The sequence below is a fragment of the Pygocentrus nattereri genome, chromosome 18, assembly GCF_015220715.1.
Source record: "Pygocentrus nattereri isolate fPygNat1 chromosome 18, fPygNat1.pri, whole genome shotgun sequence".
Lineage (NCBI taxonomy): Eukaryota > Metazoa > Chordata > Actinopteri > Characiformes > Serrasalmidae > Pygocentrus > Pygocentrus nattereri.
This window is the reverse complement of record NC_051228.1, coordinates 1,918,055-1,933,054: the sequence shown is the minus strand read 5'-3', so window position 1 is coordinate 1,933,054 and position 15,000 is coordinate 1,918,055. Positions and strand designations below refer to the sequence as shown.

Genomic DNA, 15,000 nt, shown 5'->3' with positions numbered 1-15,000 from the left:
GTAGGGATGCTTGTTAACTGTAATTATTGCAATATTAGTTTTTGCAGTACTGACATGCTGTAATATGCAAATAAGCCCTTTAATCTCAACTGTTGTTTTTGCCAGTTAGTATTTATTCATTAGTATTTAGTATTAATATAATTAGTATAAGTATTTAGTGTAATTATAGTTTTTATATTTTACTGTCTCCTCCGTCCCCCCTCGCCTTTTTCTATTGGACACGAGGTGTGTGATGTTTTATTTTGTATATACATTTATATAAACCATATACATTGTATACGATATACATTTCATACTAGTGTATATATATATATATCGTTAGCTGTTATCACAATATTGCCTTTTGCTACACTGAGCTTGCAATATGCAAATGAGCCCTCTAATCAATACTTTTGTTGGGCTGTACAGTATATTGCTGGTTAATCATTAGGTGGGCTGAAATATGCAAATGAGCCTTGGGAAGTAGAGCTTTACAGTAGGGTTGTACAGTGTATCGTTTGTTATCGTTTGTGGCTTTTGCCATGCACAGTATGCAAATAAGCTCTAATTAACGCAGTGCGTTGTTCGCTTCCATACAGCAGAAGAATCTATCACAAATAAATGATTTTGATCCAAATAGTGCAGAAAATGATTCCTGGCGCCTGGTTTTAAAGGTGTCGTGTGACGGGGACGTGGTGGCAGAGGCCTTTAGATCGTTGTTTTTGATTGATTAATTGTTTTAATTGATTGATTCTTTGATACCGCAGGGCGTATCGCGGTCAGCAGACGTGGCGATATAATCGCAGTGTGGTGTTTTGTGTTATTTCACTTTGAAATGTTCTTGGAGTTTTGCTCTTTGGCCGATTCAGTGCTGACCTTCAATATTTCATAGTAAAATAAGTGAAGGATTATTTTCTGGATCTCCGCAGTTGTTTTCGTCATTTAGTGTGTGTCTGAGTTTAATTGTGATTTACCGCCTCCGTCCGCCCCTCTAAGCCCTTCCCGCCCCCTCAGCCGCCGCCGCTGGTGCTGCTTTATTAAAAAGCAGAAAAAAAAATGAACGCACGCTGAAATCGGCACGTCTCCGTCCTCAGTGCAGATGGTTTAGCTGTCGACTTCTTCACGTGTAGGAATAAAGGTTCTAGACTGTCTCAGGGGCAGTCCCCCTCTGGTCACTGGGGTGGAACCCTCAAGGCTCCATCTCAGTCCCTTTAGTCAGGGAACATAACTGAACCATGTACTGACTCCACACAGACCCTGAACCCACTGTAGAACCTTTGAGGGAACAGAACCTTCGTTTCTGACAGCGCAGCTGGTTTAAATGTGTTATTTGGGCCAGATGTGCAGTAAGTGTGAATGAGTTGTCTTTTTCGCGGGGTCAGATTTGCTCTGTGGCTCACTGTGAAGTGCTGGTTTGGGTTTTTAGACGGGTCTGTTGCGCAGGAACGTTCTCCAAGAGAACCTGGAAAGGCTGGGGGGCTCGCACAGCCGCTCTAACGCTCAGGCCGCAATACGAAACACATGCTGCCGTAAACACCTGCGAGTGGCGGGTAACGGAGGGGTGCGCAGGGTCACAGCTTATCGTGGGGCAGAGAGCGGCGGCCCCTCGTCCCTAATCCGAAACAGACAGAGGTGCAAGAGGCACTCGCGGGTTCTCACGAACGCTGCCGCATGTGTTCGGGAAGGAGCGGAAAAGCCCAGAACTGGGTCAACAATAGACAATTCAGTTTATCTGCCCTTCATCTCCACTTTCAGGGGCAGCTTATGAGATTTTACTGCTTGTTATTTGTTTGTTTGTTTGTTTGTTTGAAGGCAGTTTACATGGTTCAGAAACAGGGTCACCCACAGACTTTAAGTGCAGTTTTTAACCTTTTTAGGTCATTTTAGCATCAATTTTAACGTTTTTTGGGTGATTTGAACCAGTTACATTCCTCACAGTACATCCACTAGTTTGTTTGTTTGTTTGTTTGTTTGTTTGTTTGAAGGCAGTTTACATGGTTCAGAAACAGGGTCACCCACAGACTTTAAGTGCAGTTTTTAACCTTTTTAGGTCATTTTAGCGTCAATTTTAACGTTTTTTGGGTGATTTAAACCAGTTACATTCCTCACAGTACATCCGCTAGTTTGTTTGTTTGTTTGCGTGGTTGTTTATGGGCTTTAGACGTTGTTCAGCCACATATGTTGCAGTTTATCTGCCTTGAAATGAAATTTTAAGCTTATTTTCTGGTTTAAAAGCAGCCGTGCTCCATATATGTCCACTAGCTTGTTTGCTTGTTTGTTTGTTTTTTTGAAGTACTCAGAAAAACAAGGTCCTACCAAAGTCCCTCCTAGGCATTTCAGTTTACCCTCGTACTCCTTTTAGAGTCCAGTTTAAAGCTGTGTGCAGGTTTAGAAGCGGTCATGCCCCACGTTTGTCCTTTAGCTTGTCTGTTTATTTGTTTGTTTGTTTTGCAATACCTTAATAAATTACTCAGAGCCACAGATCAAGGTCAGTACTGCGCTTCACCTGCGCCCGCACCACTTTTACAGTAAAATTGAAGGTGGTTTTGTTGTTTATTTGGTCTCAGAAACAGGCACGTCCTACGTCCGTCCACCAGTTTGTGTGTTTGTTTTTTTTTTTTTTTAAGAATATACCAAAAAATAGGATCCCAGTTTGCCTCTGTATGCACTTCAGAGTCATTTAACCATTTCATTCATATGTAATTATATCATTAATTATGTACTTAATACATGAGGAGGAATTTAAAGCTGTTTTGCTGTTTATATGGTTCGAAAAACAGCTGCGCCACATGTTTGTTAGCTACTTTGTTGGTCACTTTTGATTCATTTAACCATTTACTTTGGGTAATTATGGGTTTATCTGATGCGTAGTACATGAAGAATTACCTTAACGTGTGATTTTCATTCTGTATGGACGAGTTAAGAGTCTGTACAGCTGCTCTTCTGCTGCTTTCAGCACCAGAAGATGATAAAAGGTGATAAAAGATGATAAAAGGTGATAAAAGATGATAAAAGATGATAAAAGTAGATAAAAGGTGATAAAAGTTGATAAAAGATGATAAAAGGTGATAAAAGTTGATAAAAGTTGATAAAAGATTATAAAAGTAGATAAAAGATGATAAAAGATGATAAAAGGTGATAAAAGATGATAAAAGGTGATAAAAGTTGATAAAAGATGATAAAAGGTGATAAAAGACGATAAAAGATGATAAAAGTAGATAAAAGATGATAAAAGGTGATAAAAGTTGATAAAAGATGATAAAAGTAGATAAAAGATGATAAAAGGTGATAAAAGATGATAAAAGATGATAAAAGGTGATAAAAGATGATAAAAGGTGATAAAAGTTGATAAAAGATGATAAAAGTAGATAAAAGATGATAAAAGGTGATAAAAGTTGATAAAAGATGATAAAAGGTGATAAAAGTTGATAAAAGATGATAAAAGTGGATAAAAGATGATAAAAGATGATAAAAGTGTTTCTTTTCAGCCAAACAAGCAAAAAGTTGCGGTCAAATTCAAATCCTAATAAAATCTCCTCGTCTTAAGCTCACAGGCGCGCATGTGGTCTGGATTGAAAGTGTGGAATCTGCACTTTTCCTCAGTTTCCCTGCTCGATTCAGTCAGAAACGATCCGAAGAAAACTCCAGCGTGACTTTGTGCGTCTGACTTCTCTGCTGTTTACTTGTGTTCAGCGCTGCGTCCTGAACACGTCCACCAGTTTGTGCTCCTCGGCGCTCCGTGTGTTGACGAGCGAGGCCGTTGGCGTTCTCTGCCTCCCGTTTTCGCCGCCGTCTCATCCCCGGCCAAATCTGCTGGCCAGCGAGTCTTTCTTTCCACTGCCGATCAGCATTTGTTCCTTTTTTCCTCCCACCGGGGGCCAGAGATGGCTGCTAAATGACGCCAGAATCCCTTCTTCCTCCGTTTATATCTAATCCTGACAGATCGCTCCCCGAGACGGCTGCAGTGTCCGCTCGCGTTAAAAAGCGGCTCTCGGCGTCCCGCTCTGGGTCAGACACGCACGAATAGCTTTACTAGTAAATTGCCTTTGGCCAGCGGTCAGAGAAAACACATTTTACATGATGAAATGTTGCCTGCGTTCGCGCCGCGGCCACAGATGTGGATTTTTTTTTTTGCAATATATGGATTTGTTATTTTTTTTGGAGCGAATGGAATATCAATTCAGCTCCACTGCATCTTTAAGAGCTGCTAATTAGAACTTTCCATTTTATTGCTTTCATTTCCACATTCCTTCGATTCAGCAGCTCGTCCGTCTGTGCAGTTTCAGTGTCAGTCTGATTTATTGGGATATTAATATGTATATTTATGTGCACAAGTTTGGGCACCCCGCGTCAAATTACTTATTAATTGTGATTTTTTAGGTGAAAAGATGTCCTTTACTGCACATTTGAATGCACAGTTATTACTGTTTATCTGCTGACTTGGACATTCGACATGTTTTATGCTTTATTTTTCCCCCCAATATATTCAACTAAAATTAAATAGAAACTAAAATTAAATAGAAACTAATATTAAATAGAAACTGTGCACTAAAACTCATATTTGAGCTCATTTCCTGTGGAGGATGTTAAGTTAATCAACAAAATCCGTCATTTGACTAGGAATGTTCAAACTTTGTGTGCATGTTTTCATGCATATAAGCAGTTATGCCTGTTATGCTGTGTTATTACTGACAGTCGGCCTTCATTTTCTGTTCTCACAGCTAAAGAGGAGAATCTCAGTTCACCTCCAATGGCACGAATGATTCCCTGTCATATTTACAAAGTGTTTTTTTTTTTTATTTAATGCAAGTTATTAGAACAAGATTTTGTTCCAGATCATTTTGGGTCATTCCCATTAGTCTGACTGCCTGGAAAACATAATAAAATAAAAAATAAAATGATTCAGATGTGGGCCTACAAGGTTTTGGACCAGGGATATAAAACCTGGTAGCCTGGCTGCGTGAGCCCGTATGCAGTCAGTCATGCAGCTCATAGAAATGCATTTAATTTGAACAATTTAAGATGAATCCAACATCAAAGTGCTTCATCAGCACCGATGTTCTCACATCAACTCTTCTATTTGTTTAAATAGACTTTCTAGCTGTGTAAAAAACGCTGTGAAGTCTTAATGACTGACTGAAAATCGTGCAGTTTAAGGCTTGTGCTGTTTGGGACGTTGAGGTGAAGCTGATAAAGTATTTAATTTCACCCAAAGAAATCCAGAACTTTCCAACATCGACAGTGTCATGAAGAACTTTTGATAAATTGGTGGGATTCCCCTTTAAGGGTTTGAGACGCTCACTGGTCATTTTGAAGCTGCTTAGATGTTTAGTTTGGTCCAAATGATCTGTTATCCATTAAAGGGGAATTCCACTGATTCCACAGAGCCGTTCACAGTGGTGGTGATGGGAACCAGACGTCCCTCTAAAAGCTCCTACAGAAAGTTCCTACATGAGCTGGTTCTGAATTCACTGCCTGATGACTGAGACGCTGTTTTATGAGAGTTTAGAGAACTTCAACTCCATTCATGGTGGAGGGAGACATGCAGGGCGCTGTGCGGCAAAATAGTCCCCAAAGAAAACTCATTATTCCAGATTTTCCACTGTTTTCCATCATCGACATTCCATATAAGCTCAGAAGACTCGTGTAGGTTCTCTGGTGGTTCTGGATGGTAAATAAAGTGTCTATATCTGTGTTGTAGTCATGGCGACGTCTGGTTCCCATCACCACCACTGTAAAGACGTCTGAACCAGTTCACACCAAACCCACTGAGTCACTCAGTTTGCATCTCACACACTCAATTATGCAGGAATTTTTAAAAAGTTGGTGGAATTCCCCTTTAACACTCTTTAATCTGCACAATTTCCAAAGCTTTGTTTCTGATAGCGTTGAGGCTGATTTCTGGCTCGTGTCTCTGCTCCAGGGCTTTATCCACGTCCAATCAGCACATCAATAAGACGCAGCAGTGCAAGATGCTGCCCGGCCTGGTGTCCTCTCAGGCCCAGCTGTGCCGCACCAATCTGGAGCTGATGCAGACCATCGTCCAGGCGGCGCGAGAGGTCAAGAAGACGTGCCAGAAAACCTTCGCAGACATGCGCTGGAACTGCTCCTCCATCGAGGCTCCGAAATACCTCCCTGACCTGGAGAGAGGTGAGCCAGATATGGAATATGGAATTTAATCCATTTGTGTTTCTATTGTTTCACAGTGACCTCAGAATAAAGTCGGTCACACCAGTGACGTCAGCTAGAAGCTTCGTATGAGATCATGAGCTGAATGAGAAGATCTCTGAGAGCTGAGAGACACAGTGGACTCACCACGAGCTTTTCTCCATAGATCCTCAGAAAACAGGTCGAAGGAGTGACTTTTATTTCAAAATAAGAGGTTTTCTGTTATGCGGTAACACCAGTGCCACGACTCCTGGGGACTCCTGGGGACTTTGTTGGCATTTGTTTTCTTCATGCCGTTTAATTTATATATTCCATAGTCATGTAGAGATTGTTGCAGTTAAAATTGAAGAAATTTTTTTTTAAATATTGAGAATAATTAGGTTTTGCATGATTTGGGCCCCAAGTTTGTTGTAACTGTCATAATAAAAGGAAAAATATGTTTTTGTTGGGGACGATTTTTGATGGTTCCACTGATCATTTCTGATGGTTCCACTGGTAATTTTTGATGGTTCCACTGATCATTTTTGATGGTTCCACTGGTCATTTCTGATGGTTCCACTGGTAATTTTTGATGGTTCCACTGATCATTTTTGATGGATCCACTGGTCATTTTTGATGGATCCACTGGTCATTTTTTATGGGTCCACTGATCATTTCTGATGGTTCCACTGATCATTTTTGATGGATCCACTGATCATTTTTGATGGATCCACTGATCATTTTTGATGGTTCCACTGGTCATTTCTGATGGTTCCACTGGTAATTTTTGATGGATCCACTGAACATTTTTGATGGATCCACTGGTCATTTTTGATGGGTCCACTGAACATTTCTGATGGTTCCACTGATCCTTTTTGATGGTTCCACTGATCATTTTTGATGGATCCACTGGTCATTTTTGATGGATCCACTGATCATTTTTGATGGATCCACTGATTATTTTTGATGGTTCCACTGCTCATTTTTGACAGATCCACAATTTTTTTTTGATGGTTCCACTGAACATTTTTGGTGGTTCCACTGAACATTTTTGATGGTTCCACTGATCATTTTTGATGGTTCCACTGATCATTTTTGATGGTTCCACTGCTCATTTTTGATGGATCCACAATTTTTTTTGATGGTTCCACTGATCATTTTTGATGGTTCCACTGACCGTGAAATACTCACACAATGTTGAGACCAGCTCATGGTTTTAAATAGTGATCAAAAATGAAACATGAACGAGGTTTTGATGTGACAGTGATGGTGTGTAACTGGGTAACTGAGCAGCCTGGTGTACTGAGCTGGTCACCTCCCACCACAGTTAATAACTGAATAATAGTCCAGTCGTTTAAGGAGTTAAATGGCTCGCGTCCATTGGCGGCCGACCTAAAGGCGTTAAAGTGACCACCCACGTTTTCTCCCACTGCACTGTGGACTCCATTCAGCTTCCAGTGGGTCAGAGGGACCTGTTTAATTGCCTGAGGTCGAAGTTTATGAGGAAGGGCAGCGGTTTTAATGGCTGCCCACGACGGCCTTTAAACTCTTTGTTCTCTGACCAGAAGTCTGTTGTCCCGTTTGCTCTTCATTTCAGGATAAAAGGCTTCATCTGTATCTGAAAAACGAGCGCGTTTGATGAGGAGTGTGAAGCATCCTTGTTTTCCGTAACAATAGAACCCATTCTGCCCAGCGATGGTTCAGATAGACGGTCAGGAGTGGACGCTGGTCTGCTGCAGATCTGCTGTAGTTCTGAGCCACTTAACCCATTTAATATGTATTATTATTCAAATGTGCTGACATAATCACACAGTTAATTACACTGAATCTCACTAACACTTTACTGAAGGACTGCATTCATGAGGCCACGTAAGCCTTCAGTGGCAACTGACATCCTGCGAGCAAAGGTTTCTAAAGCCTTGTTCTTTTATACACTCACACTTTGATGTCATTTCACATCATCAGTAAAGCTTGTTGAAATAAGCCTTTTTAAATGTTTACAGTTCAAAAAGTGCTCAAATTCTATGTTTTTGTTGATTTTTCTACAAGGAACGTGCTGCACATGTTAACGAACAAGTACTGTTTATTTGAATTGCTTGCGCAAAAGTTTGCGAACAAATTGTTTATTTAAATGTGCGTATTGTTTTCTGAGAAACGTAGGAAAAACGTATAATTTGACCACTTTTTGAACTTTTGCATACGACTGTAAACATTTATAAAGGCTTATTTCAACAAGTGTAAAATTACATGGAAGCATGAAAAATAAATGAAGGAATAAGCTTTCAGTGTCGTGCTGTGTCAGTGTTAATGTGGGTTTCAGTCAGTTGGCATGAAAGGCTTATGTGGCTGGTTCTTCAGTTCAGTGCACTAATTAATTGTGTAATTATGGTAACACATTTGAATAGTAATAAATGTGTTATAAGTGTCTTATAAAACTATATTAATCAGCATTCAGACATGTTTTGCGTATGGCTGAACACAGGCTTATGTCAGATGTCATAAAAGGCTTACTATGTTTTGGTGACAAAAAAATATATCAAAAATAAAGGATTGATGGTCACACTTTACTGTAGGATACAGTTCATAAGGCTACATGGCACCTACATAAGATTGTCACGACAGCTGACATAACCGTGCATAAATGTTCATAAATGCTTATTCCAATAAACATCATCTGCCATAAAGTCTACTTTATCTAACTCTGAGCAAAATTGGCAAATGTAACCTTTAGAGTGAATGACGTTTAATGGAATAAGCATTTATAAACAGTTATGTAGGTCTATGTCAGTTTTCATGACAGGTTTATGTAGCCTGCCTTTCAGTGAAGTATCAGTAGTGTGAGGATAATTTATTCACTTAATAAAATGACCTAAAACAAGTCAAAAATGTGTAGAAATAAGCGATATAATCTTATATTAAGCTTAATAAACAGTCTTAACAGGAGAAGTATTAGACCTATTGACTGGAAGATGATTTACTTGAGAGGCTAGTGTGTTTTTAGGGTTAGTACGTCAGTAGATGTTGAGCTGAATGTAATTTAATGACAGGATAAGCTTTTGCAAGCCACCTCCAGCCATAAAACCAAACGTTTTCTGTTTGTGGTTTTATTACGTATCTGTTATGCGCAGCCTCACAATGAAGGTTATGAATACGCTGGGATTTAAGCCGCGCAGCGAAATCACCAATTAAACGAACACCTACAGAGTTAACTGGACTGTGTGGCGTCCAGCGCTGAGGGCTTTAATACCAGCGTGACCTAAGAGTTAGTCATGGTGGATTTAGCTGAAGCTGTTTGAAGCTCGTTCTCTCTGGAAGAGACTGACAGTCTCTATTCTGATTCCATTTGTCTGGCCTTCCTTGTTTTTTGTAAATTTTATTCGATTTTTTTTTGGTGTGGTTTTATGTCAATCTATTCATTACCTGATCACTTTCCACCCTGTCTTTATGTTTCAGAGTTAAACGTACACTGCGCCTTTAAGGTGGATATGTAAATGTGTTCTGTTCTGATTGGCTGCGCCTTACTGGTTTAGCCCCACCCATTCCGTCTGGAGTTATAAAGAGTGTTTCAGCCTGGACTGTTTATAACTGCTGTAGGCTGAATAGGCAGGTCTGTGTAAATGCATTGGTAAATGTGTGACATCACAAAGATGGACATATGGTTGTGGCTCTGATTGGCTGAGCCACACTCCCAGACGGAACACACAGTCATTCTCCTTTCCCCTCTCTCTCTTTCACAGGGACGAGGGAGTCTGCGTTTGTTTACGCTCTCTCTGCGGCCGCTATCAGTCACACCATAGCGCGAGCGTGTACGACCGGAGACCTGAAGCTGTGCACGTGCGGTCCGATCCCAGGTGACACACCTGAGCCGGGGTACAGGTGGGGAGGCTGTGCAGATAACCTGCACTATGGCCTCCTCGTGGGCTCAAAGTTCTCAGACGCGCCGATGAAGATGAAGAAGAAGTCCGGCTCACATGCCAACAAACTGATGCACCTGCACAACAGTGAAGTGGGGCGGCAGGTAATAAATATCACCTGTCACGCAAAACTACACCTGTTACACTAAAGCTCTCCTTTTACACTGAAGCTCACCTGTAACGCAGATACACTAAAGCTCACCTGTAACACTAAAGCTCACCTGTAACACAGATACACTAAAGCTCACCTGTAACACTAAAGCTCACCTGTAACACAGATACACTAAAGCTCACCTGTAACACTAAAGCTCACCTGTAACACAGATACACTAAAGCTCACCTGTAACACTAAAGCTCACCTGTAACACAGATACACTAAAGCTCACCTGTAACACTAAAGCTCACCTGTAACAAAGATACACTAAAGCTCACCTGTAACACTAAAGCTCACCTGTAACACAGATACACTAAAGCTCACCTGTAACACTAAAGCTCACCTGTAACACAGATACACTAAAGCTCACCTGTAACACTAAAGCTCACCTGTAACACAGATACACTAAAGCTCACCTGTAACACTAAAGCTCACCTGTAACACAGATACACTAAAGCTCACCTGTAACACTAAAGCTCACCTGTAACAAAGATACACTGAAGCTCACCTGTAACACTAAAGCTCACCTGTAACACAGATACACTAAAGCTCACCTGTAACACTAAAGCTCACCTGTAACACAGATACACTAAAGCTCACCTGTAACACTAAAGCTCACCTGTAACACAGATACACTAAAGCTCACCTGTAACACTAAAGCTCATCTGTAACACAGATACACTAAAGCTCACCTGTAACACTAAAGATCACCTGTAACACAGATACACTAAAGCTCACCTGTAACACTAAAGCTCACCTGTAACAAAGATACACTAAAGCTCACCTGTAACACTAAAGCTCACCTGTAACACAGATACACTAAAGCTCACCTGTAACACTAAAGCTCACCTGTAACACAGATACACTAAAGCTCACCTGTAACACTAAAGCTCACCTGTAACAAAGATACACTAAAGCTCACCTGTAACACTAAAGCTCACCTGTAACACAGATACACTAAAGCTCACCTGTCACACTAAAGCTCACCTGTAACACAGATACACTAAAGCTCACCTGTAACACTAAAGTTCACCTGTAACACAGATACACTAAAGCTCACCTGTAACACTAAAGATCACCTGTAACACAGATACACTAAAGCTCACCTGTAACACTAAAGCTCACCTGTAACACTAAAGCTCACCTGTATCAGAAAAACATCAGCCTTTTTTAGTAGTCGCCACACTCATCTGTAACAAAGTCGAATCTTCTGCACTGACACCTACGCTGGTTTCAATTTCTGTACTAAACCCTTCCTGTCTCACTGCTCAGGTGCTGAAAGACGCTCTGGTGATGAAGTGTAAGTGTCACGGTGTCTCGGGCTCCTGCTCCATTCGCACCTGTTGGAGAGGGCTACAGGACCTGAAGGAAATCGCCATGGACCTGAAAGCCAAGTACCTGTCGGCCACCAAGGTGGTCCACCGGCCAATGGGCACGCGCAAACAGCTTGTGCCCAAAGACATCGACATCCGCCCGGTGCGTGAGAACGAGCTGGTTTACCTGCAGAGCTCACCTGACTTCTGCACAAGGAACGAAAAGCTGGGCTCGGTCGGCACTCAGGAGAGGTGGGTACTGAGACACCGAGGGGCACTGGGAGATAACATCATCCTGAAATGAAGGGTCTAAATAGGGGGTTTGTCCTCATCCCATTCTGTTGGTCAGTGCCTTTTCATGGAAGTTGTACAAGCTGTGTGAATGCATGTCAGCAATAGGTGCACCTCACAGGGAAAGTCCACTGATTTAAAAAAAAATCCTGCATGATCCAGAGGGTTTGGTGTGAACTGGTTCAGACGTCTTTACAGTGGTGGTGATGGGAACCAGGCGTCGCCATGACTACAACACAGATATAGACACTTTATTGACCATCCAGAACCACCAGAGAACCTACACGAGTCTTCTGAGCTTATATGGAATGTTGATGATGGAAAATAGTGGAAAACCTGAAATTCAAAATTTCTTTGGGGAGTATTTTGCCTCACAACACCCGGCATATGACGTATCCCTCCACCATGAATGGATTTATCTTCTCAAATCTATAGCAAAACGATGATTTCATATTCACACTCATTTCATGTAGGAACTTTCTGTGAGGAGCTTTTAGAGGGACGTCTGGTTCCTATCACCACCACTGTGAACGGCTCTGACTCGGTAAGTTTATCTAGAACAGAGCGTTTCACGCCAAACCGCTCTTAACTTATTATTTACATGCTAATCATTTAATTACACTGAATGTTTGAAAATTAAAGTGAAAGTGAAATTATAAATCATACTAAAATAATCTAATCGTTTCTTCAGTAAATGTTAGCGAATGGAATGGAGGTCAGAGATTTACAGCCCTGATTACCTGATTACCTGTTTACGGCTCGACGCTACAGGTCTGAACAGCTCAGCCCAGGCCAGACTGATTTACTGCCTGACTACTGGTTACGTTTTTAGGGCTCTGTGGTCTGAAGTCACCAGTACTCTGCCTGTTTGTGGATACATGCCTTTTCATGCTGATACATAAACAGGTATGAATGTGTGAACTGGGACTAAATCTGGATCAGCGTTACGGAAACACGTAACATTTATTTCTGTAGGGTTACACATGCAGTAACATTATTAAAATGTTAAAACGTTTTAGTGTGTATATATATATATATCAAAACCTTGTATCTCCAAAATGATAACTTTACAGGAGAAGGAAAAAACACACATTACTTTTAATGGAAGTCAATGGAACCAGACGTCTTTCCAAGTCATTTTGGGCCGTTTCTTTCGGTCCATTCATCATGAAACTGAAAAACGACAAAAATATGTACACACACATACACACACACACACACACACACACACACACACACACACACAGTGGGGTTCAGGCGTCTGAGAGTGCTTTAAAAATCTGGTATTTTCTCATTTAAACCTGGAATTAAACAACAAAAGGTTTTAGAACGTTTAGAAAGTCACTCTGCGCACTCTGCACACTCTCTGAACTCTGCATTCCTCTGAAATCACGGATATTTACTGTCACCCCTGAAACACGGAAATGTCTCACATAACACAACCTGTTTATTTTACTGCACGTCCAGCTCTGTTTCTGCTCTTTAGCATTAATCTCTCTTTTTCTTTCTTTCTCTTTCTTTCTCCTCCTCCTCCCCCTCTCTCTCTCTCTTTCCTGTTATCTCAGTAATGTTGTTATTCAGGGAGTGTCGAAGCTCTCAGCTGATTTCAGCTCTCAGAGGAAACGACCAGCTGAGATTAAAGCTAATAATAAATAGATAAACAGTAACAATAATAATCCCTGCTTTGCTCTGCCAGCTGAGGGTCGTATAAAGCCTGCGGTGTAGATGTGGTGTAGAGATCTGTACAGGGCTGAGTGAATGCCTGAACCCCAAGCCCCCCTACAACACCAACCTGACCCGATCGGGCCCAAGTGGTCCTGCAGAACAGTCCACGGTGGAAAAGTAAGAACTAATGACTAATTAATGATCAAAAGAGAGGCTATTTATGGCAGAATACTGACTGATCTTTGAGAATTTGACTCGATGTACTGAAATAAGTCACTTCTCCATACTGAGTGGCAGTAAAACTGAAGCCCCTCCAGTAAAACTTCTCTCGTTATGATTTTTAAACAGAACATATTCAAATGGCAAAAATGCGCTTCCCTGCTGTGGAGTGTAGCTTTTCCTGCAGAGGTCCATTAATTTGCCCCCTTTAGTCTCCCTGATAAGCTGAAGTCGTGCAGTATGTCGCGTGCACTCAGCGCAGATAGAAATCCTGACGGCTCGTATATTTAGTGCTTCCCTCTCAGTCACGAGACAGACCGGTCTCCCGTAATCATTCGGCAGTGTCGACGGTGCCATGTGTGACAGTAGGGCTGTCTCTGTGGGGGTCTCAGGGGGCTCGAGGCATAGTCGCAGGACTTTAAAAATACATTTTAGGCCAAAGGACAATTCCACCCATTTTAAAACTCCCGCATAACTCAGTGTGTGAGGTGTAAACAGGGTGATTCAGAGGGTTTGGTGTGAAACGGTTCAGACGTCTTTACAGTGGTGGTGATGGGAACCAGGCGTCGCCATGACTACAACACAGATATAGACACTTTATTAACCATCCAGAACCACCAGAGAACCTACACGAGTCTTCTGAGCTTGTATGGAATGTTGATGATGGAAAACAGTGGAAAATCTGGAATAATGAGTTTTCTTTGGGGACTATTTTGCCGCACAGCGCCCTGCATGTCTCCCTCCACCATGAATGGAGTTGAAGTTCTCTAAACTCTCATAAAACAGCGTCTCAGTCATCAGGCAGTGAATTCAGAACCAGTTCATGTAGGAACTTTCTGTGAGGAGCTTTTAGAGGGACGTCTGGTTCCCATCACCACCACTGTGAGGAGCTTTTAGAGGGGGACGTCTGGTTCCCATCACCACCACTGTGAACGGTTCTGACTCGGTAAGTTTCTCTAGAGCGGAGCGTTTCACACCGAACCGCTCTGAATGACTCTGTTTCACCAGAAATTTCGAAAAATTGGTGGAATTTCCCTTAGAAGGGTGCACTAAAATTATTAGCTGAAGACAGAATTTGACTTACAACTCGGCCTGAGTGACTGAGAGGCTGGAGGAAAGCACATCTCATCTCCTCCTCAGCTCCTCGGCGCGAGCCTTGCTGGGGCCCGGCTGAACTTCCCCTTTAATATAAGGAGCGTATTTAAAGTGGAGTCTGAAACATCTCCCTGCGGCTCAGCGATGATCAGTATCTCTGCTGAAACGAGTGCTGTGGTCTCCAGAGGAAGCAGGAGGGCTGTTAAAAGATGTGTTTCCACTT

General features: G+C 41.7%; 1 protein-coding gene across 1 annotated transcript in view; it reads left to right on the top strand.

Annotated features, from left to right (window-relative positions):
• The window catches only part of wnt11 (wingless-type MMTV integration site family, member 11), a 23,782-nt gene that overhangs the window by 3,675 nt on the left and 5,107 nt on the right, over positions 1-15,000 (top strand). Inside the window, exons 3-5 of the mRNA XM_017721994.2 lie at positions 5,903-6,129; positions 9,864-10,144; positions 11,467-11,759. Of these exons, the coding sequence (XP_017577483.1) occupies positions 5,903-6,129; positions 9,864-10,144; positions 11,467-11,759 (801 nt within the window). The remainder of the gene's footprint in view (positions 1-5,902; positions 6,130-9,863; positions 10,145-11,466; positions 11,760-15,000) is intronic.